Source organism: Macaca thibetana, chromosome 7 (genome assembly GCF_024542745.1).
Source record: "Macaca thibetana thibetana isolate TM-01 chromosome 7, ASM2454274v1, whole genome shotgun sequence".
Lineage (NCBI taxonomy): Eukaryota > Metazoa > Chordata > Mammalia > Primates > Cercopithecidae > Macaca > Macaca thibetana.
This window is the reverse complement of record NC_065584.1, coordinates 161,290,755-161,315,755: the sequence shown is the minus strand read 5'-3', so window position 1 is coordinate 161,315,755 and position 25,001 is coordinate 161,290,755. Positions and strand designations below refer to the sequence as shown.

General features: G+C 39.4%; 1 protein-coding gene across 11 annotated transcripts in view; it reads left to right on the top strand.

The window, feature by feature from the left end:
- Positions 1-25,001, top strand: part of SCAPER (S-phase cyclin A associated protein in the ER) — a 571,361-nt gene that overhangs the window by 460,756 nt on the left and 85,604 nt on the right. For all 11 annotated transcript variants that reach the window (XM_050799824.1, XM_050799823.1, XM_050799825.1 and 8 more), the window contains one exon: positions 18,270-18,502. In XM_050799824.1, coding sequence (XP_050655781.1) covers positions 18,270-18,502 — 233 coding nt within the window. The remainder of the gene's footprint in view (positions 1-18,269; positions 18,503-25,001) is intronic.

The following is a 25,001-nucleotide window of genomic DNA, read 5'->3' as shown; positions in this document are numbered from 1 at the left end:
AATATTTGGGGCTATATGCACATAAAAACACACAAATATTTTAGCAAAATACAGAAATAAAAGTTTTGGAAACCTGGAATGAGTTGATAAGAGTTTTGTCATTTCCGTCAGCTACATACATTGATCTCAATAGCTGAAACACAGAAAAACTTAAAACTAGGGCTTATTTCTTGGAGCTGAAATACGGCCTTCAACTTAAAAAGTTTTCCTTATGGGAAAGTGATTGTTCTTGTGAAAGGAAAGTGAAGCTTTCATAGTAGACTGTTTAGCTCTATCATTGAAACACATTTAAAATCCTTGCAGGGGAATTTGTAAAACACCTAACTCATACTATGAAAATTCTTCAAAGGGGATGACAGCTATTCAGTGTATACTTTGTGCCAATTTGAACACAACACTGATGTCATTTAATATGGAGATTTAGGAAAGTGGGCAATCCCAGTAGCCAGGTGGGGAACCCGTAGTATCCCAGGTGTCTTGTGTAGAATGTTCACAGTATAGCTTCAGGGGAAAGATTACTACAATTGAAAGGCACAAAGACCAGGATCAGCAATGCAAGGGAATAGTTCTGTTCCTTTGTGTCTAACAAGCCTGGAAATACAAGACTTGGTAACTGCCATTTGGAAAGACTGAGAACAGAATCTTGAAATTAAGAAACCTAACAAGGGTAAGATTCATACAATACACATGTGTACATATACTCAGAAAGCAGAGAGATGAGAAAAAATGGAAGAGTGGGACTAAAAGGAAGACAAGAGTAGGAACTAGAAGAAGAATGAGACAGAGAGAAGAGGGAGGTTAAGGAAGGAGATAAAATGGAGAGGAAAAGAGAAGTGGATCAGCTCTGGGGGTATGTGTAGAAATTAGAATGGCAAATACAGATAGACCCTGGTTAGACCTTTCCCAATACCCTATAATAATGCAGTCACAGCCTACCCTCTTTAAGCTTACATCCCAGTGTTGTCATGTTTGTATTTAGATATAGCAAGGCATGAAGCATTTACTGTCTTTTCAAGTAAATGAAAGAAAATAGTAATATCAGACATTCTAAGGTCATACACACAGCTAAGTTCCTGTTTCTGTGCCCTTTCCCACTCCTCTTGGGGTTTTATGAGATGTGGGAAATGGTTCTTTATGGTTGGCCTCTGCTCTTGTTCCGTTCATTCTTACCTGTTAAAGCAGTCTGTTTAGAGAGGAAAAAGCAGCAATATTAGGTCTCATTAACGCTTCTGACCGTGACAAAAGTCTTAACATAGACCACACTTCAGTATGTAGCTGTATTCGTTGAAAGATAACTTGCTTTCTCTTAAACCTTGACAATATAGTTTAACAAACTCCTGTGTCTTATAAAGTGTGCTTTAAGTTTGGCAGTGTCTTATAAACATACACTTACCCTACATCCCAGCAATCCCACTCCTAGCTATTTCTCCAAGAAAAATGAAAAACATTTCTCTACAAAAAGACTTGTACAGGAGTGATCTTAGCATCCTTATTCATAAGTAAAATCCCTAAATAACACACATGTCCATGAACAGGTGAATTGATAAATTGAGGTATATTCATAGCGGAGAATTTAGCAATAAAAAGGAGTGAACTATTGATACAACATGGATGAATTATTCAGAATTCATGGAAATATTATTCATACTGCAGAAAGCCAGATTCAAAAATCTACCTACTGTATGATTGCAGTTATTTGAAATTCTAGAAAATGCAAAGTCATTTATAATACAAAGCAGATCAGTGATTGCCTATACACACAGGGGCGAAAGGGAACATTGACTTCAAAGGGGCACAAGGAAACTTGGAGATGATCAGAGTGTTCTGTATCTTGATTATGATGGTTCTTACATAGGTGCATATATGTCAAAATTAATCGAAGTGTACTCTTCAAATGGGTGCATTTTAAAATAAAATTTATTTTTTAAATATGTTTTTGCAGGCCAGGTGCAGTGGCTCACGCATGTAATCCCAACACTTTGGGAGGCCAAGGTGGCTGGATCACTGAGCCCAGGAGTTCAAGACCAGCCTGGGCAATATGACAAAACCCTGTCTCTACTAAAAATACAAAAAATTAGCTGGGCTTAGTGGCACACACCTGTAATCCCAGCTACTCAGGAGGCTGAGGCATGAGAATCGCCTGAACCAGGGAGGTGGAGGTTGTGGTGAGCCGAGATTTGGCTACTGTACTCCAGCCTGGGCAACAGAGCAAGACTCCGTCTCTCTATATATATATGTATATATATATGCTTTTACAAGTGTGGCAAAATGTTGTCAATTGGTGAGTCTAGGTAAAGGATATACTTCGTCTTTTACTTCATTGTACTAGATTTAGAAGGGAAAAAAATACTCTTTCCAATAGGCAGCAATGTAAAGACAGTAATTGAATTATTGAGGGGAATAAATAAGCCGGAGAGCTTAAGAAATGCGCTGTCTCCATAGAATTTTGTATCTGTTCTTTCTTTTTATTATTATTATTATTATACTTTAAGTTCTAGGGTACACGTGCACAACGTGCAGGTTTGTTACATGTGTATACATGTGCCATGTTGGTGTGCTGCACCCATTAACTCATCATTTACATTAGGTATATCTCCTAATGCTATCCCTCCCCACCGTCCCTACAATAGGACCCGGTGTGTGATGATCCCCTTCCTGTGTCCAAGTGATCTCATTGTTCAATTCCCACCTTTGAGTGAGAACACGCGGTATTTGGTTTTCTGTTCTTGGCGATAGTTTGCTGAGAATGATGGTTTCCAGCTGCATCCATGTCCCTACAAAGGACACGAACTCATCCTTTTTTGTGACTGCATAGTATTCCATGGTGTATATGTGCCACATTTTCTTTTTTTTTTTTTTTTTTTTTTAATTTATTTATTATTATTATACTTTAAGTTGTAGGGTACATGTGCATAACGTGCAGGTTTGTTACATATGTATACTTGTGCCATGTTGCTGTGCTGCACCCATCAACTCGTCATTTACATCAGGTATAACTCCCAATGCAATCCCTCCCCCCTCCCCCCTCCCCATGATAGGCCCCGGTGTGTGATGTTCCCCTTCCTGAGTCCGAGTGATCTCATTGTTCAGTTCCCACCTATGAGTGAGAACATGCGGTGTTTAGTTTTCTGTTCTTGTGATAGTTTGCTAAGAATGATGGTTTCCAGCTGCATCCATGTCCCTACAAAGGACACAAACTCATCCTTTTTTATGGCTGCATAGTATTCCATGGTGTATATGGTGCCACATTTTCTTAATCCAGTCTGTCACTGATGGACATTTGGGTTGATTCCAAGTCTTTGCTATTGTGAATAGTGCCACAGTAAACATACATGTGCATGTGTCTTTATAGCAGCATGACTTATAATCCTTTGGGTATATCCCCAGTAGTGGGATGGCTGGGTCAAATAGTATTTCTAGTTCTAGATCCTTGAGGAATTGCCACACTGTTTTCCATAATGGTTGAACTAGTTTACAGTCCCACCAACAGTGTGAAAGTGTTCTATTTCTCCACATCCTCTCCAGCACCTATTGTTTCCTGATTTTTTAATGATTGCCATTCTAACTGGTATGAGATGGTATCTCATTGTGATTTTGATTTGCATTTCTCTGATGGCAAGTCATGATGAGCATTTTTTCATGTGTTTGTTGGCTGTATGAATGTCTTCTTTTGAGAAGTGTCTGTTCATCTCCTTTGCCCACTTTTTGATGGGGTTGTTTTTATTTTATTGTAAATTTGTTTGAGTTCTTCATAGGTTCTGGATATTAGCCCTTTGTCAGATGAGTAGATTGCAAAAATTTTCTCCCTTTCTATAGGTTGCCTGTTCACTCTGATGGTAGTTTCTTTTGCTATGCAGAAGCTCTTTAGTTTAATTAGATCCCATTTGTCAATTTTGGCTTTTGCTGCCATTGCTTTTGGTGTTTTACACATGAAGTCCTTGCCCATGCCTGTGTCCTGAATGGTATTCCCTAGGTTTTCTTCTAGGGTTTTGTTTTGTTTTGTTTTGTTTTGTTTTTTGAGACAGAGTCTCACTCTGTCACCCAGCCTGGAGTGCAGTGGCGCGATCTCGGCTCACTTCAAGCTCCGCCTCCAGGGTTTATGCCATTCTCCTTCCTCAGCCTCCCGAGTAGCTGGGACTACAGGCGCCCGCCACCTCACCTGGCTAGTTTTTCGTATTTTTTAGTAGGGACGGGGTTCTTCTAGGGTTTTTATGGTTTTAGGTCTAACATTTAAGTCTCTAATCCATCTTGAATTAATTTTTGTATAAGGAGTAAGGAAAGGATCCAGTTTCAGCTTTCAACTTATGGCTAGCCAGTTTTCCCAGCACCATTTATTAAATAGAGAATCCTTTCCCCATTTCTTGTTTTTGTCAGGTTTGTCAAAGATCAGATGGCTGTAGATGTGTGGTATTATTTCTGAGTGCTCTGTTCTGTTCCATTGGTCTATATCTCTGTTTTGGTACCAGTACCATGCTGTTTTGGTTACTGTAGCCTTGTAGTATAGTTTGAAGTCAGGTAGCGTGATGCCTCCAGCTTTGTTCTTTTGGCTTAGGATTGTCTTGGCAATGCGGGGTCTTTTTTGGTTCCATATGAACTTTAAAGCAGTTTTTTCCAGTTCTGTGAAGAAAGTCATTGGTAGCTTAATGGAGATGGCATTGAATCTATAAATTACCTTGGGCAGTATGACCATTTTCACAATATTGATTCTTCCTATCCATGAGCATGGAATGTTCTTCCATTTGTTTGTGTCCTCTTTTATTTCACTGAGCAGTGGTTTGTAGTTCTCCTTGAAGAGGTCCTTTACATCCCTTGTAAGTTGGATTCCTAGGTATTTTATTCTCTTTGAAGCGATTGTGAATGGGAGTTCACTTATGATTTGGTTCTCTGTCTGTTATTGGAGTATAGGAACGCTTGTGATTTTCACACATTGATTTTGTATCCTGAGACTTTGCTGAAGTTGCTTGTCAGCTTAAGGAGATTTTGGGCTGAGACAATGGGGTTTTCTAAATACACAATCATGTCATCTGCAAACAGGGACAATTTGACTTCGTCTTTTCCTAATTGAATGCCCTTTATTTCTTTCTCCTGCCTAATTGCCCTGACCAGAACTTCCAACACTATGTTGAAGAGGAGTGGTGAGAGAGGGCATCCCTGTCTTGTGCCAGTTTTCAAAGGGAATGCTTCCAGTTTTTGCCCATTCAGTATGATATTGGCTGTGGGTTTGTCATAAATAGCTCTTATTATTTTGAGATACGTTCCATCAATACCGAATTTATTGAGAGTTTTTAGCATGAAGTGCTGTTGAATTTTGTCAAAGGCCTTTTCTGCATCTATTGAGATAATCATGTGGTTTTTGTCTTTGGTTCTGTTTATATGCTGGATTACGTTTATTGATTTGTATATGTTGAAGGAGCCTTGCATCCAGGGATGAAGCCCACTTGATCATGGTGGATAAGCTTTTTGATGTGCTGTTGGATTCGGTTTGCCAGTATTTTATTGAGGATTTTTACATCAATGTTCATCGGGGATATTGGTCTAAAATTCTCTTTTTTTGTTGTTTCTCTGTCAGGCTTTGGTATCAGGATGATGTTGGCCTCATAAAATGAGTTAGGGAGGATTCCCTCTTTTTCTATGGATTGGAATAGTTTCAGAAGGAATGGTACCAACTCCTCCTTATACCTCTGGTAGAATTCGGCTGTGAATCCGTCTGGTCTTGGACTTTTTTTGGTTGGCAGGCTATTAATTATTGCCTCAATTTCGGAGCCTGATATTGGTCTATTCAGGGATTCAACTTCTTCCTGGTTTAGTCTTGGGAGAGTGTAAGTGTCCAGGAAATTATCCATTTCTTCTAGGTTTTCTAGTTTATTTGCGTAGAGGTGTTTATAGTATTCTCTGATGGTAGTTTGTATTTCTGTGGGGTCGGTGGTGATATCCCCTTTATCGTTTTTTATTGTGTCTATTTGATTCTTCTCTCTTTTCTTCTTTATTAGTCTTGCTAGCAGTCTATCAATTTTGTTGATCTTTTCAAAAAACCAGCTCCTGGATTCATTGATTTTTTTGGAGGGTTTTTTGTGTCTCTCTCTCCTTCAGTTCTGCTCTGATCTTAGTGATTTCTTGCCTTCTGCTAGCTTTTGAATGTATTTGCTCTTGCTTCTCTAGTTCTTTTAATTGTGATGTTAGGGTGTCAATTTTATATCTTTCCAGCTTTCTCTTGTGGGCATTTAGTGCTATAAATTTCCCTCTATACACTGCTTTAAGTGTGTCCCAGAGATTCTGGTATGTTGTATCTTTGTTCTCATTGGTTTCCAAGAACATCTTTATTTCTGCCTCATTTTGTTATGTACCCAGTAGTCATTCAGGAGCAGGTTGTTCAGTTTCCATGTAGTCGAGTGGTTTTGATTGAGTTTCTTAGTCCTGAGTTCTAGTTTGATTGCACTGTGGTCTGAGAGACAGTTTGTTATAATTTCTGTTCTTTTACATTTGCTGAGGAGTGCTTTACTTGCAACTATGTGGTCAATTTTGGAATAAGTGCATGTGGTGCTGAGTAGAATGTATATTCTGTTGATTTGGGGTGGAGAGTTCTGTAGATGTCTATTAGATTCACTTGGTGCAGAGTTGAGTTCAATTCCTGGATATCCTTTTTAACTTTCTGTCTCGTTGATCTGTCTAATGTTGACAGTGGGGTGTTAAAGTTTCCCATTATTATTGTATGGGAGTCTAAGTCTCTTTGTAAGTCTCTAAGGACTTGCCTTATGAATCTGGGTTCTCCTGTATTGGGTGCATATATATTTAGGATAGTTAGCTTTTCCTGATGAATTGATCCCTTTACCATTATGTAATGGCCTTCTTTGTCTCTTTTGATCTTTGATGGTTTAAAGTCTGTTTTATCAGAGACTAGGATTGCAACCCCTGCTTTTTTGTTTGTTTGTTTGTTTTCCATTTGCTTGGTAGATCTTCCTCTATCCCTTTTTTTTGAGCCTATGTGTGTCTCTGCATGTGAAATGGGTCTCCTGAATACAGCATAATGATGGGTCTTGACTCTTTATCCAATTTACCAGTCTGTGTCTTTTAATTCGACCATTTAGTGCATTTACATTTAAGGTTAATATTGTTATGTGTGAACTTGATCCTGTCATTGTGATATTAGCTGGTTATTTTGCTCGCTAGTTGATGCAGTTTCTTCCTAGCATCGATGCACTTTACATTTTGACATGTTTTTGCAATGGCTGGTACCGGTTGTTCCTTTCCATGTTTAGTACTTCCTTCAGGATCTCTTGTAGGGCAGGGCTGGTGGTGACAAAATCTCTAAGCATTTGCTTGTCTGTAAAGGATTTTATTTCTCCTTCACTTATGAAACTTAGTTTGGCTGGGTATGAAATTCTGGGTTGAAAATTATTTTCTTTAAGAATGTTGAATACTGGCCCCCACTCTTCTGGCTTGTAGAGTTTCTGCTGAGAGATCTGCTGTTAGTCTGATGGGCTTCCCTTTGTGGGTAACCCGACCTTTCTCTCTGGCTGTCCTTAACATTTTTCCCTTCATTTCAACTTTGGTGAATCTGACAATTATGTTTCTTGGAGTTACTCTTCTCAAGGAGTATCTTTGTGGCGTTCTCTGTATTTCCTGAATTTGAATGTTGGCTTGCCTTACTAGGTTGGGGAAGTTCTCCTGGATGATATCCTGAAGAGTGTTTTCCAACTTGGTTCCATTTTCCCCGTCACTTTCAGGCACACCAATCAGACGCAGATTTGGTCTTTTCACATAATCCCATATTTCTTGGAGGCTTTGTTCATTTCTTTTTACTCTTTTTTCTCTACACTTCTCTTCTCACTTCATTTCATTCATTTGATCTTCAATCGCTGATACTCTTTCTTTCAGTTGATCGAGTCGGTTACTGAAGCTTGTGCATTTGTCACGTAGTTCTCATGTTATGGTTTTCATCTCTATCAATTCTTTTAAGGTCTTCTCTGCATTGATTATTCTAGTTATCCATTCATCCATTCTTTTTTCAAGGTTTTTAGTTTCTTTGCTCTGGTTATGTAGTTCCTCCTTTAGCTGTTGTTTCTGCTGTTAATCATCAGTCACCTTCAATTAGAGCACAAAATGAATTCTTTCCTTATAAATTGATGTGGATGGTCTGCTGGTGCAGGCTTCATCTTCAACATCATGTCCCTAAACAAGTTATCCATTTGTAAACTGCTGATTTCCTTGGGCCATTGTCCCCATAAACTTTTTGTTAAATACCAGTGATTTCACAATTCTTCCACCCAAGCTTCACCATAAATTTGATGTTTGTTCTTGCTTCAATGTTAGCAGAATTCATCTTGCTCTTATAGGAGATCTTCTCAAATTGATGTCTTATCTTTCTTTGTGCCTCCAACTAGAGCCTCATCAGACATGTTATAACAAGTTAGTATAAGTTTATTTTGGTACAGAAATAATTGAAATCCATGCATAGTTTTTCCAAAATACACATTTTTCACAAATGTTTTGAAGATCTCTTGTATTAAGGAACCCCTGCACTGTTTAGGAGGATGAACTAGATAATCACCTTGGGGCTTTCCAACTCTGGGAGTCTCTGATTTTCTCCATTCTTCGAGGCCTGCCATCTAGCATTATTATTAGATGGTGATTCCCTCGGTGGTGGTGTTATTTTTTTACCCCAACTTTCGCTGTTTATCTGTCCTCTCATTTGCATCAATACACATGCCCCACCACCTTTTTCATTGGTTTTTTTAAATTATTTCCTGGGTTTTGCCTGTATTCCAGATAGATTACTTGAATAACTTAATGATCATAAATAAAGACCTACAGAATCATAGAATCTGCGACTTAAAAGAAGTCTCAGAGATTAACAAGTCCATCCTTGTATCAGGAAAGATACAATGGTGTTAGGGTATATCACCTAACATTGAGTCAGATGTTTTGAATTTGAGAAGCTGCTCCATTATTTGCTGACTTCAAGATCTTGTGTAAGTTGCTTAACCTTTGTGAGCCTCTGTTTTCCCATTTGCATAGTAGGCATAATAATAGATATACTATAGGGTAGCTATAAACATTTAATGAGATATATATATATAAAGGGACCTAGCTTGCCATCTTACAGTGGACTCTCAGTAAATACTGCTTAAGGCTGAATGTCCTCATTTTATACATAAGGAACTGGATACACACAAGTCATGCTGGTAGCAGTGGCTAAGATAGAATGAGAGAGACTCAGGCCTCCCAGGAAAGTGCTCCCAACACGCCAAAGCTGCTTTGTAAATGCCTCTAAAACCTACTCATTCTTTCATTGGACAAATATTTAGGCATTGGAACTACAGAGACAAATTGTAGCTCACAGTTTAGTAGGAGAAACCAGTAAGAGACATTTAAAATGTAGTGTAATGAGTGCTGCAGTAAAGCACAGCATGTACAAGGTGTTTGGGAATTACAGTGAGGCACATAACTTATTTTAGGGGGTGGAGAAAAGAAAAGATACCTCTCATAGACTACAATAACTGAAACAGGAGTAAGAGGTGAACACATAGGATATTGCATAGAGAAGGGTTTTGCACTCAAAATTCCTTTCTTCCTTTAATTCACTTTACAGCTTTGCCCAGGATGACTAAATACTATATATATATATATTTATATATATATATATATGTGTGTGTGTGTGTGTGTGTGTGTGTGTATGTATATATAAATATATATATATATATTTAATGCTGGTTTTCTCTTTACCTTGGACTTTCTAAATGTCACAGTTATTGGTTTGGTGAATTTTTTAGTGAAAATCAGTGTCTACATGCATTTTAAAAATATTTATTGAACATCTACTACATGTCTCATGTTGTTCTAGGCACTGGGATTGTAGCAGTGATCAAGACAAAGTCTTGCCCTTGTAGAGCTTATATTCTGATTGAGAGAGAGAGAGGAAATAATGTACAGTATGTCAGGAGGTAGCTATTGCACTGGAAGAAAAAGTTGAGTAAGTAAGAAAGGGAAGATAGGTTTGGGGAGAGAAATGTTACTTTAAATAGGATACTCTGGCACAACTTATGGATAAGATGACATTTGAATAGAGACCTAGAAGAAGTGGAGAAATTAGTCATGAGGTTACCTGGGGGAAGGGCATTCCAGACAGAGGAAATATCAGAATGCGAGCAAGAGACAGACTGACTGAGTATATTAATTTGGAGAGTAATGGAGGTATAAGATAGATCAGAAGGACTTCCTTGGGCATCATGAGATTTGGAGCTTTTAGTTTGCAGGAAATGAGATACCAGGGAATGTGTTGAGCAGAGGAAGTATATGATTCAACATGTATAACAAAGAGTTTTGCAAGCATCGTGACCACTAAGGCATACACTATAAAGTTTGCTGACATTTTATCTTGTTAGGATTTTGGCTGCATTAAAATAGGCTCAAAGGCATAAATACGTTAGAAAAGGTAATGATATTTAGGATTAATTGCAGTGTCTTTAATATTGTCATAACATTATTTGGGGCATTAAAAGAAGGAGAATAGGCTGGGCGCAGTGGCTTGCGCCTGTAATCCCAACACTTTGGGAGGCCGAGGTGGACGGATCATGAGGTTAGGAGATCGAGACCATCCTGGCTAACACGGGGAAACCCCGTCTCTACTAAAAATACAAAAAATTAGCCGGGCATGGTGGCGGTCGCCTGTAGTCCGAGTTACTCGGGAGGCTGAGGCAGGAGAATGGCGTGAACCCAGGAGGCGGAGCTTGCAGTGAGCCAAGATTGTGCCACTGCACTCCTGCCTGGACGACAGAGTGAGACTCCGTCTGAAAAAAACAAAAGGGGGGGGGATTTTAAAAGATAATAGTGGAAAACTACTAGCCACTTCTATGTGATTTCCTTTTATATTTTCAAGCATCAGTTCTGTTTTTATGCATAATATAACATGGGCATACACGTTTTATAAATATCTATGGCAAAAAGACTGTTTCATGTTTAATGACCATTTGGTATAGGAAATGAGGCCAACAATGTAAGAACTTGTGTCTGCTGCTGGAGCCTTTGCACATTTTTTGCCTTTTTTTTCTATACTCTGACACTGTCTTGACAGTTTTCTAAACAATCTCTTATTGGTTCTCAGTGAACCTAATTCATATTCTGACCATTCTGTATACACTGTACAGCTTGAAAATATGTAAACCTATCTTCAGAATACAAAAAGTAGTTATACAGAATGACCAGTAATTACTAATTTAATTTTCTCTCATGGAATCACATTACAGAACAATAGATTTATATTACTAATAAAAAGCATCTTTCTGTATTGCAAACAAGAATGTTGAAAGTATTTGAAACTGCTTTGGCAATGGGAAAAAAGAATACATGCTTGACTTTTAAAAGTTATAATGACTTTTAATTTAACTTTGCTGAAAACATTTTGATTCAGGGCTTGGTCCTATAAACATTGGGTTTCATTTTGGAATAAGTTTAGAGAATCGGCACCAGTATCTGTTCCAGCCCTGATGATTTCTGTATCCTCAAGGAAGTCTTTTTCTCCTCTGGACCTTGGTTTCCCCAAAGATAAAATGAAAAGATTTGATTCTAAGATTTTTTCTATATCTGAAACTGTATGAAATATCTACAGATTTTTAAAAGGTCAAATATCTTTTGAGGGGAATGGGAAGTTTTGCAATAAGATTATGTACATGAAATCACTGTATAATAAGAGTAGGATAATGACCACTCTAGGGTATTCTAAAGAAATATTCTAAAGGAAATACCTTTCATCCATTTGAAAAGAAAGCATGGTTTTAGATTTCTGCCTGAGGGATGAGAGATTCAGAAGGACCAGAAGCTACATAGCTCTCTTTCCCAGGCCAGGCTTGGTACATACCAGCAAGTGGTAGTTACAAACACTGATGCGTGCTGGGAAGGTAACCTTCCCCTGCTCCTCCACAGACCACCCACCCCAGAATGGAATGTGTTCCAGACTCAGGTAAGTCAGGTGTGTAATAGAGCAGAGTGGGGGAAGGGAGGAGGCTGCTTGCACACCTTGCCCAAAGGACACGCCCTTGGCCCAGCAGCTGTGCTGAAAGTAAGTTCAAACTCAAGTGTTGCTCTATAAGCAGATATCAGAACTCACGTAAGTGTGTATTTCATGTATTAAAGGTGTCCCAAAAGAGCAGGCTGCTCACAAGTGAGCTATTTTACCTCTGGCAAGTAACAATGATACCCAACTACATGAAAGACAGCAGGGCAGTATACTGCTTTGAATAAAATGTCATTTACAGTATAGATACCTTCTTAAAGTTTCTTTTTGTCAAATCTCATTTTTAAGACTAGAAGGTCTTTGGGAGGCTGAGGTGGGCGGATTGCTTGAGGCCAGGAGCTCGAGACAAACATGACGAAACCCCATCTCTACTAAAATATTAGCTGGGCCTGATGGCACACACCTGTAATGCCGGCTTCTTGGGAGGCTGAAGCACGAGAATTGCTTGAACTAGGGAGGTGGAGAATACAGTGAGCAGAGATTGCACCACTTCACTCTAGCCTGGGTGACAGAGCAAGACTCTATCTTTAAAAAAAAAAAAAAAATCATTTTGTCTCACTGAAGATGAGCCCCTCCTTACCTTAATTCTGGCAGTTTTGAAATTCTTTTCTAGATGAAGCATTGGTTTTCTATTACAACATTCCTGTAAAATAACTTAAACCCAGCAAAAGAAAAATCTATACAAAGGGACAAGGAGAATTTCTGGGACCATTTGAATAAAATGTCCTCTGAGACAGACCAAAAAATATTTTACCAAAGGTTGCAAGCAAAAAAACACTATTTTTAACAATGAAAGGGCCAATCTACTTGAAAAATATGAAATTTTCTATGAAAAAATTTGTTTCGGTGCTTGAACTGGATGTGAAACTCAGTGAGACTGTTAGAAAATAGGAGATCATGGTGACCAAGTAGGACCGTTCAGTAGAGTAAAGGCCTTTAGACCTGGGCCTGAGATCCTAGGATTTGGTCCAGCAAACCTGACAAGGGATATTTGCCTTCTGCAGGGCCACAAGGATTCTTTGTATAACTGCTAGATTGTTATAGAAGTTTCTCCATTTGTGTTTACTTTATGAGCAACTGACAAAATGGTGTTTGTAAAATTAAGCACAAAGCCCCCAGTGAGACAGAAAATCCAAAGTTGCCAGTCAGCTATAGGCAGAGAATATAAGAATAGTGTAAAACTATATATCTGATTTGCTTTACATTGAGCTTATTTTCTTGGAGCAGACGAGGAGGTAGCATTTGGTCCCCAAACCCCATTTACAGTTTCTAAATAATGAGATTAGTATGTTTCACCCAGAACTATCCCAACAGCCCATAAATACATTCTTAATTTTTTTTTTTTTTTTTTTTTTTTTGAGACAGAGTCTCTCACTGTCATCCAGGCTGGAGTGCGATGGCACAATCTCGGCTCACTGCAACCTCCGCCTCTCAGATTCAAGCAGTTCTCCTGCCTCAGCCTCCCAAGTAGCTGGAATTACAGGCACCTGCCACCATGCCTGGCTAATTTTTTGTATTTTCAGTAGATACAGGGTTTCACAATGTTGGCCAGGGTGGTCTTGAACTCCTGACCTCGTGATCCACTGCCTTGGCCTCCCAAAGTGCTGGGATTACAGGTGTGAGCCACCACGCCTAGCCTATATTCTTAATCTTTTGGCCAAGAGTAAAGCTCATGTGAAACCCCTAGTTTTTTAATGGAAGAGACATCAGTAAGGAAGTGTTTTAGCCCATGACCCATTTTCACATCCTCCCCCAGACATAGCTTCTACACAACTCTCAGTAAAAGAGATGCCCAATGGGAGGGAGTCACTGTGGGGTAAGGGAAACCACATGGGCTTTAGAGTCTTAGCAGATTGGGTTCAACTCCCAGCTGTTCCATTCAGTAGTTGTAAGACTTGGACACGTTGCTTGATGTCTCTGAACTTTGATTTCTAGTCTGTAAAAATTAAATGAGATAATATAAGGAAAATGATTAAGAACCTGGCCTGGTAGAAAACTTAGTAAACATTAGTTTTCATTCTTCCCCCACTACCCTCATAAGTGTGGCTCATATTTTAACCTTTTCTTGACCTCTTAAGGGTGTCATTTTGAGAATTAGCAGTTAACACTGATTTGTAGTAAATCCTAATTTCATAGGAAATAAAGATGATTCAGTCTGTCCCCAGATCGCAATGCCTTTTGTATTCTCATATCTGTCTTTTCTTGTTCTTCCGGAACTAGTATCACATTTTGCTACTGCCTACCTGTAAAATGGTCACCATTTTTCTCTATTTTTTTTTTTTTTTTTTTTTCTGTGAGATGGAGTCTCTCTCTGTCACCAGGCTGGAGTCCAGTGGCATGATGTCAGCTCAATGCAACCACCGACTCCCAGGTTCAAGCAATTCTCTTGCCTCAGCCTCCCAAGTAGCTGGGATTACAGGCACGCACCACCATGCCCAGCTAATTTTTGTATTTTTAGTAGAGACAGGGTTTCACCATGTTGGCCAGGATGATCTCTGTCTCCTGACCTCGTGATCCACCCACCTCGGCCTCCCAAAGTGCTGGGATTACAGGCGTGAGCCACTGTGCCCGGCCCATTTTTCTCTTTTATATTATTCCTTCTGTTTCTATAAACCAAGAAACCACATCTTGTTAGTTTTATAAAATTAGAGTCTTTAGGGTCTGAACCAAAGCCTGAGGATGAGCAAAGCATCAGTCTGCTCCCTTGGTTATGTATGTGTTAGGTACTCAAATGTTAGATGAGCAATGACATCAATTTTATTATCTCAGAAGTCTTTTTTATTTCCTGTTGACTCTCAACTGTATTTTTAAAAGTCCCAGTTACTGGATTAAAAAACTTCTAGATAAATGAAAGATTGCTAAGTACAATATGCATACATAGTGTTTTATTTGAAATACTTCATGATGAAAAACAGTACAAGGTTGTTGGAGAAAAAGGAATATGAAAATTTGTGATGAATGAAGAACTCTGACATTACCTAGAAATGTATTACTCATGTTCTTTCTGTAGTGTGTAAAAGAAAAAGAAAGTTGTATTTTAGAGGATTTATTGAGTTAATTTTAGAATGTGGCCAGTTGAACACATAAATTACATTCTCTCTGTCAAGAGGCCTTACTAATATTCTAGTAAATAGATGAAAGTCATAAACCCTCAAAGAAAGAGCACAGGAAGGAAAGGAAAGCAAGTGTTTTTTCTTTGTTTTTTTCCCCCCAATCTGGAAAGCACATGATTGAAAGACAGTTGCCTAAATTAGCAGAACGCCAGAAGAAAATTTGTGCCACAGAATCCCAGCAGGGCTCAAGAATTAGAGTTACTGGCTATCTCAGAAAATGAGGGCACAAGTGGGGCTGCAAAGAGGGTAATTGGTTGAAAGTCTAAATAAAAGGCAGTTTAGGTGCCCTGGATGCCTTAGAACCTACCTACTATATGTATAGCCAAGTGACTGTCATTGCCCAACCCTCAGAAAAGACACCAGTTTCAATCAAAGTTACATAGAACATGGGGACACCAGGCACAGCCATATAAAAACAAAGTGAGAAAACTCATTCTCAGAACAGTAAGGCACTAAGCCCGCTTCTCCAGTGAACCTCTGAAAATGGGCACCATGTTATACACTCCAGGTTTGTGGAGGATATAAGATTTCATTCTATATCATGAAATTAACTGTCCCGGGAGAATAGACTTATAAATATTAAAAGCTGGGATCCCCGAGCAGAAAGAAGTGTAGTCTCAACCTAATCACCCAAATTGAAACCCCTCATGCAGAAGTTTGTATTCAGCTTCTGATTGATTAGATCCAGATTGTGATACACTGATACATTCATTCATCAGTCTTAAATATGAACAAAAAGCCCAAGATTAATACATATTTGAGGAAAGCCTCCAACCTGAAATACAGGAAAACCTCAAATGAAACAGAGACCATGGAAGAAACAAAAGAAAATCTTTTAAAAAGTCTAATTTCACAAAGATGAGAAGATATTGCATCCATGAAATAAAAACAAGACACTACCAAAACATATAGAAAGCCAAAAAGAACTCTTGAAATATTAAAATATAATTGATGAAACAAAAAAATTAGTAGGACTGGAAAATAAGTTAAGGAAGTCTCCAAAGAAGTAGGAAAAAACATAAAACAATGAAAAACAAGAGAAAAAATATTTTCTAAATTAGAAACTCAGTCTAGGTTCAAAATCCATCAGAAGGCCAAGCGCATTGGCTCATGCCTGCAATCTCAGCATTTGGGGAGGCCAAGGTGGGCGGATCACCTGAAGTCGGGAGTTCAAGACTAGCCTGGCCAACATGGTGAAACCCCGTCTCTACTAAAAATACAAAAATTAGTCAGGTGTAGTGGCACACACCTGTAATCCCAGCTACTTGGGAGGCTGAGGCAGGAGAATCGCTTGAACCCGGGAGGCAGAGGTTGCAGAGAGGTGAGATCGTGCCATTGCACTCCTTTCTGGATGACAGAGTAAGACTGTGTCTCCAAAACAAAACAAAACAAAACAAAAAATCCAACAGAGAAAGTGGGAGGAAATTAGCAAAGAAATAATGCAAGAAATTTTCCCAGAAATGAAACATAAAACTTTCAAGTTAAAAAGACCACTGAGTTTTCACACAATAAATAAAATCTATACCAAGGCACAGGAAATCAGCCATAAGAAGATTCTGTTTCTGGAGTTTCAAAGTTCTACAGGATGTGTACTGAAGTATTAGGAATTAGAGACTTCTAAACAGCCATGCTTGAAGTGGAAAACAATGGAGCAATCCTTCAGAACTTAAAGGATATGGGTTCCAACCAAGAATCCTATATCCAGCCAAACTGTAGATAAAATGTAAGGATAATAAAAGATATTTTTAAACGTGCAGAATCTCAAAATGTTTCTTCCTGTGCACTCTTTCTTAAGAAGATGATGGAATAGACCCTACACCAAAATGAGAGAATTGTATGTAAAGAAAAGGAAGACATGTGATCCAAGAAATAAGGGCATCTAACCTAGAGCTGTGTAGTAAGCCTAGAGAGCTACCAGTCTAGGTTAGAGAAGGAGGGTGGCAGATTTCAGGAAGAATGTCTCCTTTGGAGAAGGAAAAAGAATCAGCAATCCCTGATGTAGATAAACTTGAGAGGAAATTTCATTTTGACCAGAAAGATAGACAATTAATTGATGACACATAAATAGGAAATTCAACATATAGGGAAAAATGATTATCTCAGTAAAACTAAAAATTTTAGACAAACGGGTAAATATTAAGTAGATTAGCTGTGAATGTCTGCATAGTCATAATAGAAAAAACAATAACTATTACTCTGCAGTCGATAGTGCTGTTTACCAGATGTTCTGATTCTTTCTCTCTTTCCAAGTACATGATAGGATGACAGCTCCTGGCTCCCTTTGTGGTTGGGTGGACTTGTGTGACTAGTTCTGGCCAATAAGTTGCTTGTTTTTTCTAAGGATCCCCTTTTGGATCCAAGTGATCATTTATGCCTCTATCTTTGGTAGAACTGATACAGATAAATAGTGAAAATGAGGCAAAGACTGGTTGTCACCAAGTAAGTACATTTGTGGAATTTAATATTTTACCAAATATTTTCCCATTCATCTTCTTAGTTGAATTTCAGAGTTGTCCTGGGAGCTAGGGAGATACAGAAAGCAAGGAACTTGTCTCAGATCATATACTGCAGAGCCATGGTCCAAGCTCCAACGTTCAACAACCACGTTACTTGTAAACTATACACAAAGAGAGCTGAGTGTGACATTATGTATAGGGAAAGAACTGTTTTGCCATTTTGTAGTAGGAAATGCAAATTTCATCCTGATATAGGAATTCAGGTTAGATATTTTTTAATACACTGTGATAAGAAACAGTGCTGTCATTTTATCAGTTTTTCTGAGTTCATTTAAATTTTTAATATAATTTATTAAGTAAGTATTGAATACTCACTGTGTGCCTGTGCATATTCTAAGCATTTTATATGTATTAGCTCATTTAATAATCACAAAAATTATATGATACAGGTACTCTCGTTATCCTTGTTTTATAGATGAGAAATTGGAATTTTGAAATAGTAACCTTATCCAGGGACATCAGGTACTGAGGGTAAAGCTCAGAATTGAATTTGCAGTCTGATTTCAGAGCCAACACTCTGAACATTTTAGATTGTCAAAATTACTTATGATTCCAGAAATGTTCTAAACTATCTCTGCCCATTTTTGGTGGTTTTATTGAAACATATTTACTGTACTTTTTTTCATCTAGGTTTATGTTCCAGATGAAAATAATACTATTTTGGGAAGAAATACAAATAAACAAGTTTTTGAAGGCTTGACAACGGGACTTCTCAAAGTCAGTGCTGTGGTTTTGGGCTGCCTGATTGCCAGTCGACCAGATGGAAACTGCCAGCCAGCTACCCCCAAAATACCAACACAGGAAATGAAAAACAAACCCTCACAAGGTGATGCTTTTAACAATCGAGTTCAGGACCTTATCAGGTAAAATTGCTAGAGTTCTTAAAACTTTGTTCTTTGTTAAAAAACTATATTAAAATAATTTAAATCTCAAGGCCCATGTTATGGCAGTGGTTCTCACAATGTCATTCACACATTCCTGGTAGAGAATACCAAAAATACCTTGTAAACATTTCTCAGATTTATCACCTTCACTCCATTGCTGCTATTAATACTTTACTTCAGATATTTAGGCTCTTTTGCAGCAGCAGACAGCATGTCTGTCTGTCTCACCCCCACCTTTTAAAAATAAGTTCTTTTTCCTAATTATAAAAGGAATACATGCTCAATGATAAACACAATTTGGAAAACACAGAAGAGCACAATGGATTTTTTAAAGCAGTTTTGTAGAGAGAAAGAAAATTCTTTTAATGAAAAGCAGTATAAGTAGAGCTCAGGTATCATTCTTGGTTGTTGTTTTGTTTTTGTTTTTGTTTTCTATCACCCAGTCTGAAGTGCAGTGGCGCAACCTTGGCTCACGGCAACTTCCGCCTCCTGGGTTCAAGCAATTCTCCTGCCTCAGCCTCCTGAGTAGTTGGGATTACAGGCACATGCCACCATGCCTGGCTAATTTTTGTATTCTTAGTAGGGATAAGGTTTCACCATGTTTGCCAGGCTAGTCTCAAACTCCTGACCGCAAATGACCCGCCCGCCTCAGTCTCCCAAAGTGCTGGGATTACAGGTGTGAGTCACCACACCTGGCTTTTCTTGATATTTGGATATGTGATGTTAGAATGTGTTCCGTTAGAGCTTTTACAACTTTCTTGATGTCAACTCTCTCCAACTGAAGGAATTTCTGAGAACTCCCCTGTCTCAGTTCATCTCTGGTTATAAATTCGGTTCAGACTTAAAACAACAATAATAGCTACCATTTACAGAGTACCCATTATAGTACAATACCTTATACCTAGTAGGGTTAACCTTATAGGGTTATACCTACAGTGTAGTATAGTAACCCTAGAAAATTCCTGTAAGTGTAAGGTAATTATAGTAGAGGCTTTGCAGCACCGTAACTGTAGGATTTCTAACTCAAACTTTGTAGGTGAGGAAATTGCTCAGAGGTGTTCAGTGCTTAGCCCAAGGTTATGTAATAAATAAGATTAAAAGTAGGTAGGAGAACTGAGACTGGAACTCATGGCTAGCTGGACTCCCAACACCTGTATGCTTTCCACTACACAGATGTGGCAATTTCTGACACCTGTTCAAGGTCAACCCTGTTTCCTTCTAAGGTCACCTTCTCTCCAGGGAAATTTACTCCTACTTTGGCATCTGAACTCATTTACCCTCGTTAATTTTTTACTTCCCAACAGAGTTTCATCTGGTGTTAATCAATTACCTGTTCTGCCTATCAGCACCTCTTCTGTGTTCTGCACTGATCTCTGGTTCCCCAAATCCATGCAATTTGTTGCTCTCTGAAGCTTATGGTTGCTTAACAGAAGAACAAGAATGACTCCTCTGTATTTGCTTCTTTCACAGTTCATAAATTTCTTCTGCTTTCTTGTAGTGCTTTCTTGGGAACAGTTGTTTCATTCAGTAGCTTCCTTACCCTTGATTACTTTGTTCACTTACCCCTTCTATCTGCCTGTCCTCTTTCCTCAAGTATATTTATTGCTGGAGAGCACCAGGCCTTTTGGGCCGCAACCATTTATCTTACAGCACTTGACTTTTAGCCTCCCTGGCCTTTCTCTCAGTTGCTTGATCCCATTCAATTCCCCATGTCCTTTTGGTTATTGTAGAGCTTTGCCCTCTCTGCTGATGAATGTCATTCTGTCCCTGCATTCTCCCTTGGGCTACCCTGTGATGCAGCAACCCTGCATTCTTGTCATCCAGACAACTTAGCCACGTGCTTCAGCTGTGATGAAGCAGAAGATCCATTCAAATGCTTCATTACAATTCCAGTGGGCTTTCCAGGGGGAAATACATACTTTTTCACATATATTATTATAAATACCAAATCCTTCTTTTTATACCTTCCTTTAGGAGGTATTTTTCCCCTAATACCTTCCTCCTTTAGGAAGGAGCAATGGTAATCTGCCAAACCAAATAACTCATGTGACTTAAAAAGGATGATTGACAACCATACTGCTTCAAAAAATACCATGCCAGTCTTTCTCTGATTTGAACCACTGTTGTTGAATATTGTTTTCTTACAGATAATGCATTGTTAGTTGGCTTGGTGAAGCCTGTGTGTAAAACTGCAAACCATATTTCACATCTGCCTAGTGTAGCAAACAAAGCAATTTTTTTTTGTTAATCATTTTCATATTTGCCTTCTCACCTTCCCAGATATGAACTGACAGGAAGTCTCACTCCACTCCCTGTTACAATCTGGACATTTTTGTCAGTTGTGAAGTTGAGTAGAAAGGGCTCCAGTACAGTCGTTGGAGCTGTTCTCTGGCTGTATCCCTGAAGTAGAGCAGGAGCAGATTCTGAAATCTATCCCTTCCTTCCCCTTATCTGGCATAGAAGAGGTAGGAAGATATCTAAGAGACATGAGATCATTACAGTATTTATTCTTATTATTTTATTTTTTTAAGTCAAGTTTCTGCATCTAAGCCATTCTTGGAAATATTTTTCAATTCGAAGTATGGTCACCCATACTAATTTTGTGCCAGACACTGTAGAAGGCCGTGTCAAAAATTTAAAAAGACTTTTACAGCATATCCAACTAATTTTATTTTACTATTAAATATCTGAATTTCTTTCACTTTTAATTTATTTTTTTAATTGGCACATTGTAACTGTATTAGTCCGTTTTCACACTACCGTTAAAGACATACCCAAGACTGAGAAGAAAAGAGGGTTCCACATGGCTGGGGAGGCCTCACAATCATGGCAGAACACAAGGAGGAGTAAGACATGTCTTACATGGATGGTGGCAGGCAAAGAGAGAGCTTGTACGAGGAACCCCTCTTTGTAAAACTATCAGATCTTTTGAGACTTATTCACTATCACGAGAACAGCATGGGAAAGACCTGCCCCCACGATTCAGTTACCTCCCACCGGGTCCCTCCCAAAGCTCATGGGAATTCAAGATGAGGTTTGGGTGGGGAGGCAGCCAAACCATATCATTCCACCCCAGCCCCTCCCAAATCTCATATCCTCACATTTCAAAACCAATCATGCCTTCCCAACAGTCCCCCAAAGTCTTAACTCATTTCAGCATTAACTCAGAAGTCCATAGTACAATGTCTCATCTGAGACAAGGCAAGTCCCTTCTGCCTATGAGCCTATAAAATCCATAGCGAATTAGTTACTTCTTAGATACAGTTGGAGTACAGGCATTGGGCAAATATACCCATTCCAAATAGGGGAAATTGGCCAAAACAAAGGGGCTACAGGCCCCATGCAAGTCCAAAATCCAACAGGGCCGTCAGATCTTAAAGCTCCAAAATGATCTCTTTTGACTCCATGTCTCACATCCAAGTCACGCTGTTGCAAGAGGTGGGTTCCCATCATGTTGGGCGGCTCTGCCTGTGTGGCTTTGCAGGGTATAGCCCCTCTCTTGACTGCTTTCACGGGCTGGCATTGAGTGTCTGCAGTTTTTCCAGGCACGTGGTGCAAGCTGTCAGTGGATCTACCGTTCTAGGGTCTGGAGGACGGTGGCCCTTTTGTTACAGCTCCACTATGTGGTGCCACAGTAGGGACTCTGTGTGGGGGCTCTGATCCCACATTTCCCTTCCACACCGTGCTAGCAGAGGTTCTCCATGACGGCCCCTCCCGTGCCGCAAACTGGGCACCCAAGGATTTTCATACATCCTGTGAAATCTAGGCAGAGGTTCCCAAACTTCAATTCTTGACTTCAGTGCACCTGCAGGCTCAACACCACATGGAAGCTGCCAAGGCTTGGGGCTTCCACCCTCTGAAGCAACAGCCCAAGCTGTATCTTGGCCCCTTTAGCCATGGCCAGAGTGGGTGGAAGTCAGGGTACCAAGTCCCTAGGCCACACAGAGCAGGGGGGCCCTGGGCCTGCCCCACTAAACCATCTTTTCCTCCTAGGCCTCCAGGCCTGTGATGGGAGGGGCTGCCATGAAGACCTCTGACATGCCCTGGAGACATTTTCCCCATTGTCTTGGGGATTAACATTCAGTTCCTTGTTACTTATGCAAATTTCTGCAGTTGGCTTGAATATCTCCTCAGAAAATGGGATTTTCTTTTCTATCACATAGTCAGGCTGCAAATTTTCCAAACTTTCATGCTCTGTTTCACTTTTAAAATTGAATGCTTTTAACAGCACCCAAGTCACCTCTTGAATGCTTTGCTGCTTAGAAATGTCTTCTGCCAGATACCCTAAATCATCTCCCTCAAGTTCAAAGTTCCACAAATCTCTAAGGTGGGGGAAAAATGCCACCAGTCTCTTTGCAAGAGTCACCTTTGCTCCAGTTCCCAACAGTTTCCTCATCGCCATCTGAGACCAGCTCAGCCTGGATTTCATTGTCCTTATCATTATCAGCATTTTTGGTCAAAGCCATTCAACAAGTCTCTTAAGTTCCAAACTTTCCCACGTTTTCCTGTCTTCTTCTGAGCCCTCCAGACTGTTCCAACCTCTGCCTGCTACCCATTTCCAAAGTCACTTCCAACATTTTCAGGTATCTTTTTAGCAGAGCCTCACTCTATTGGTACCAATTTACTGTATTAGTCCGTTTTTACCCTGCTGATAAAGACATAACCAAGACTGGAAAGAAAAAGAGGTTTAATGGATTTACATTTCCACATGGCTGGGGAGGCCTCACAATCATGGTGGAAGGCAAGGAGGAGCAAGTCACAACTCACGTGGATGGTAGCAGGCAAAGAGAGTTTGTGCAAGTGAACTCATTTTTATAAAAAAACATCAGATGTCATGAGACTTATTCACTATTATGAGAACAGCACGGGAAAGACCTGTCCCCATGATTCAAGTGCTCCCACCAGGTCCCTCCCACAATACGTGGGAATTCAAGATGAGATTTGGGTGGGGACACTGCCAGACCATATCAGTAACTGTACAAACTTACTGAGTACATTTTGATGTTTTCATATATATATATATATATAATATAATCTAATCAGGGTATCTATTGTGTTCATAACCTCATACATTTGTCATTTGTTTGTGGTAAGAACGTTCAGAGGCCTTTCTTCTAGGGATTTTGTAACATATAACACTTTACTGTTAACCATAGTTACTCTACTATGCAATAGAACACCAAGATTTATTCCTCCTATCTAATTGTAGCCTTGTACCCATTGACCAACCTCTCTTCCTCCTCCCTTCTTCCCCCACCCCCTCCTCAGCCTCTGGTAACCACTGGTGTACTCTTTGCTTCTGTGATACCAACCTGAACTTCTCTTTTTAGATTACACACTTGAGTGAGATCATGCAATATTTGTCCTTTTGTGCCTGGCTTATTTCTTTTTTTTTTTTTTTCATTTATTTTTTATTATTATTATACTTTAAGTTCTAGGGTACATGTGCATAACGTGCAAGTTTGTTACATATGTATACTTGTGCCATGTTGCTGTGCTGCACCCATCAACTCGTCAGCACCCATCAACTCGTCATTTACATCAGGTATAACTCCCAATGCAATCCCTCCCCTCTCCCCCCCTCCCCATGATAGGCCCCGGTGTGTGATGTTCCCCTTCCCGAGTCCAAGTGATCTCATTGTTCAGTTCCCACCTATGAGTGAGAACATGCGGTGTTTGGTTTTCTGTTCTTGTGATAGTTTGCTAAGAATGATGGTTTCCAGCTGCATCCATGTCCCTACAAAGGACACAAACTCATCCTTTTTTATGGCTGCATAGTATTCCATGGTGTATATGTGCCACATTTTCTTAATCCAATCTGTCACTGATGGACATTTGGGTTGATTCCAAGTCTTTGCTATTGTGAATAGTGCCGCAATAAACATATGTGTTGCATGTGTCTTTATAGCAGCATGATTTATAATCCTTTGGGTATATACCCAGTAATGGGATGACTGGGTCATATGGTACATCTAGTTCTAGATCCTTGAGGAATCGCCATACTGTTTTCCATAATGGCTGAACTAGTTTACAATCCCACCAACAGTGTAAAAGAGTTCCTGTTTCTCCACATCCTCTCCAGCACCTGTTGTTTCCTGACTTTTTAATGATCGCCATTCTAACTGGTGTGAGATAGTATCTCATTGTGGTTTTGATTTGCATTTCTCTGATGGCCAGTGCTCTCTGATGAGCATTTTTTCATGTGTCTGTTGGCTGTATGAATGTCTTCTTTTGAGAAATGTCTGTTCATATCCTTTGCCCACTTTTTGATGGGGTTGTTTGTTTTTTTCTTGTAAATTTGTTTGAGTTCTTTGTAGGTTCTGGATATTAGCCCTTTGTCAGATGAGCAGATTGTAAAAATTTTCTCCCATTCTGTAGGTTGCCTGTTCACTCTGATGGTAGTTTCTTTTGCTGTGCAGAAGCTCTTTAGTTTAATGAGATCCCATTTGTCAATTTTGGCTTTTGCTGCCGTTGCTTT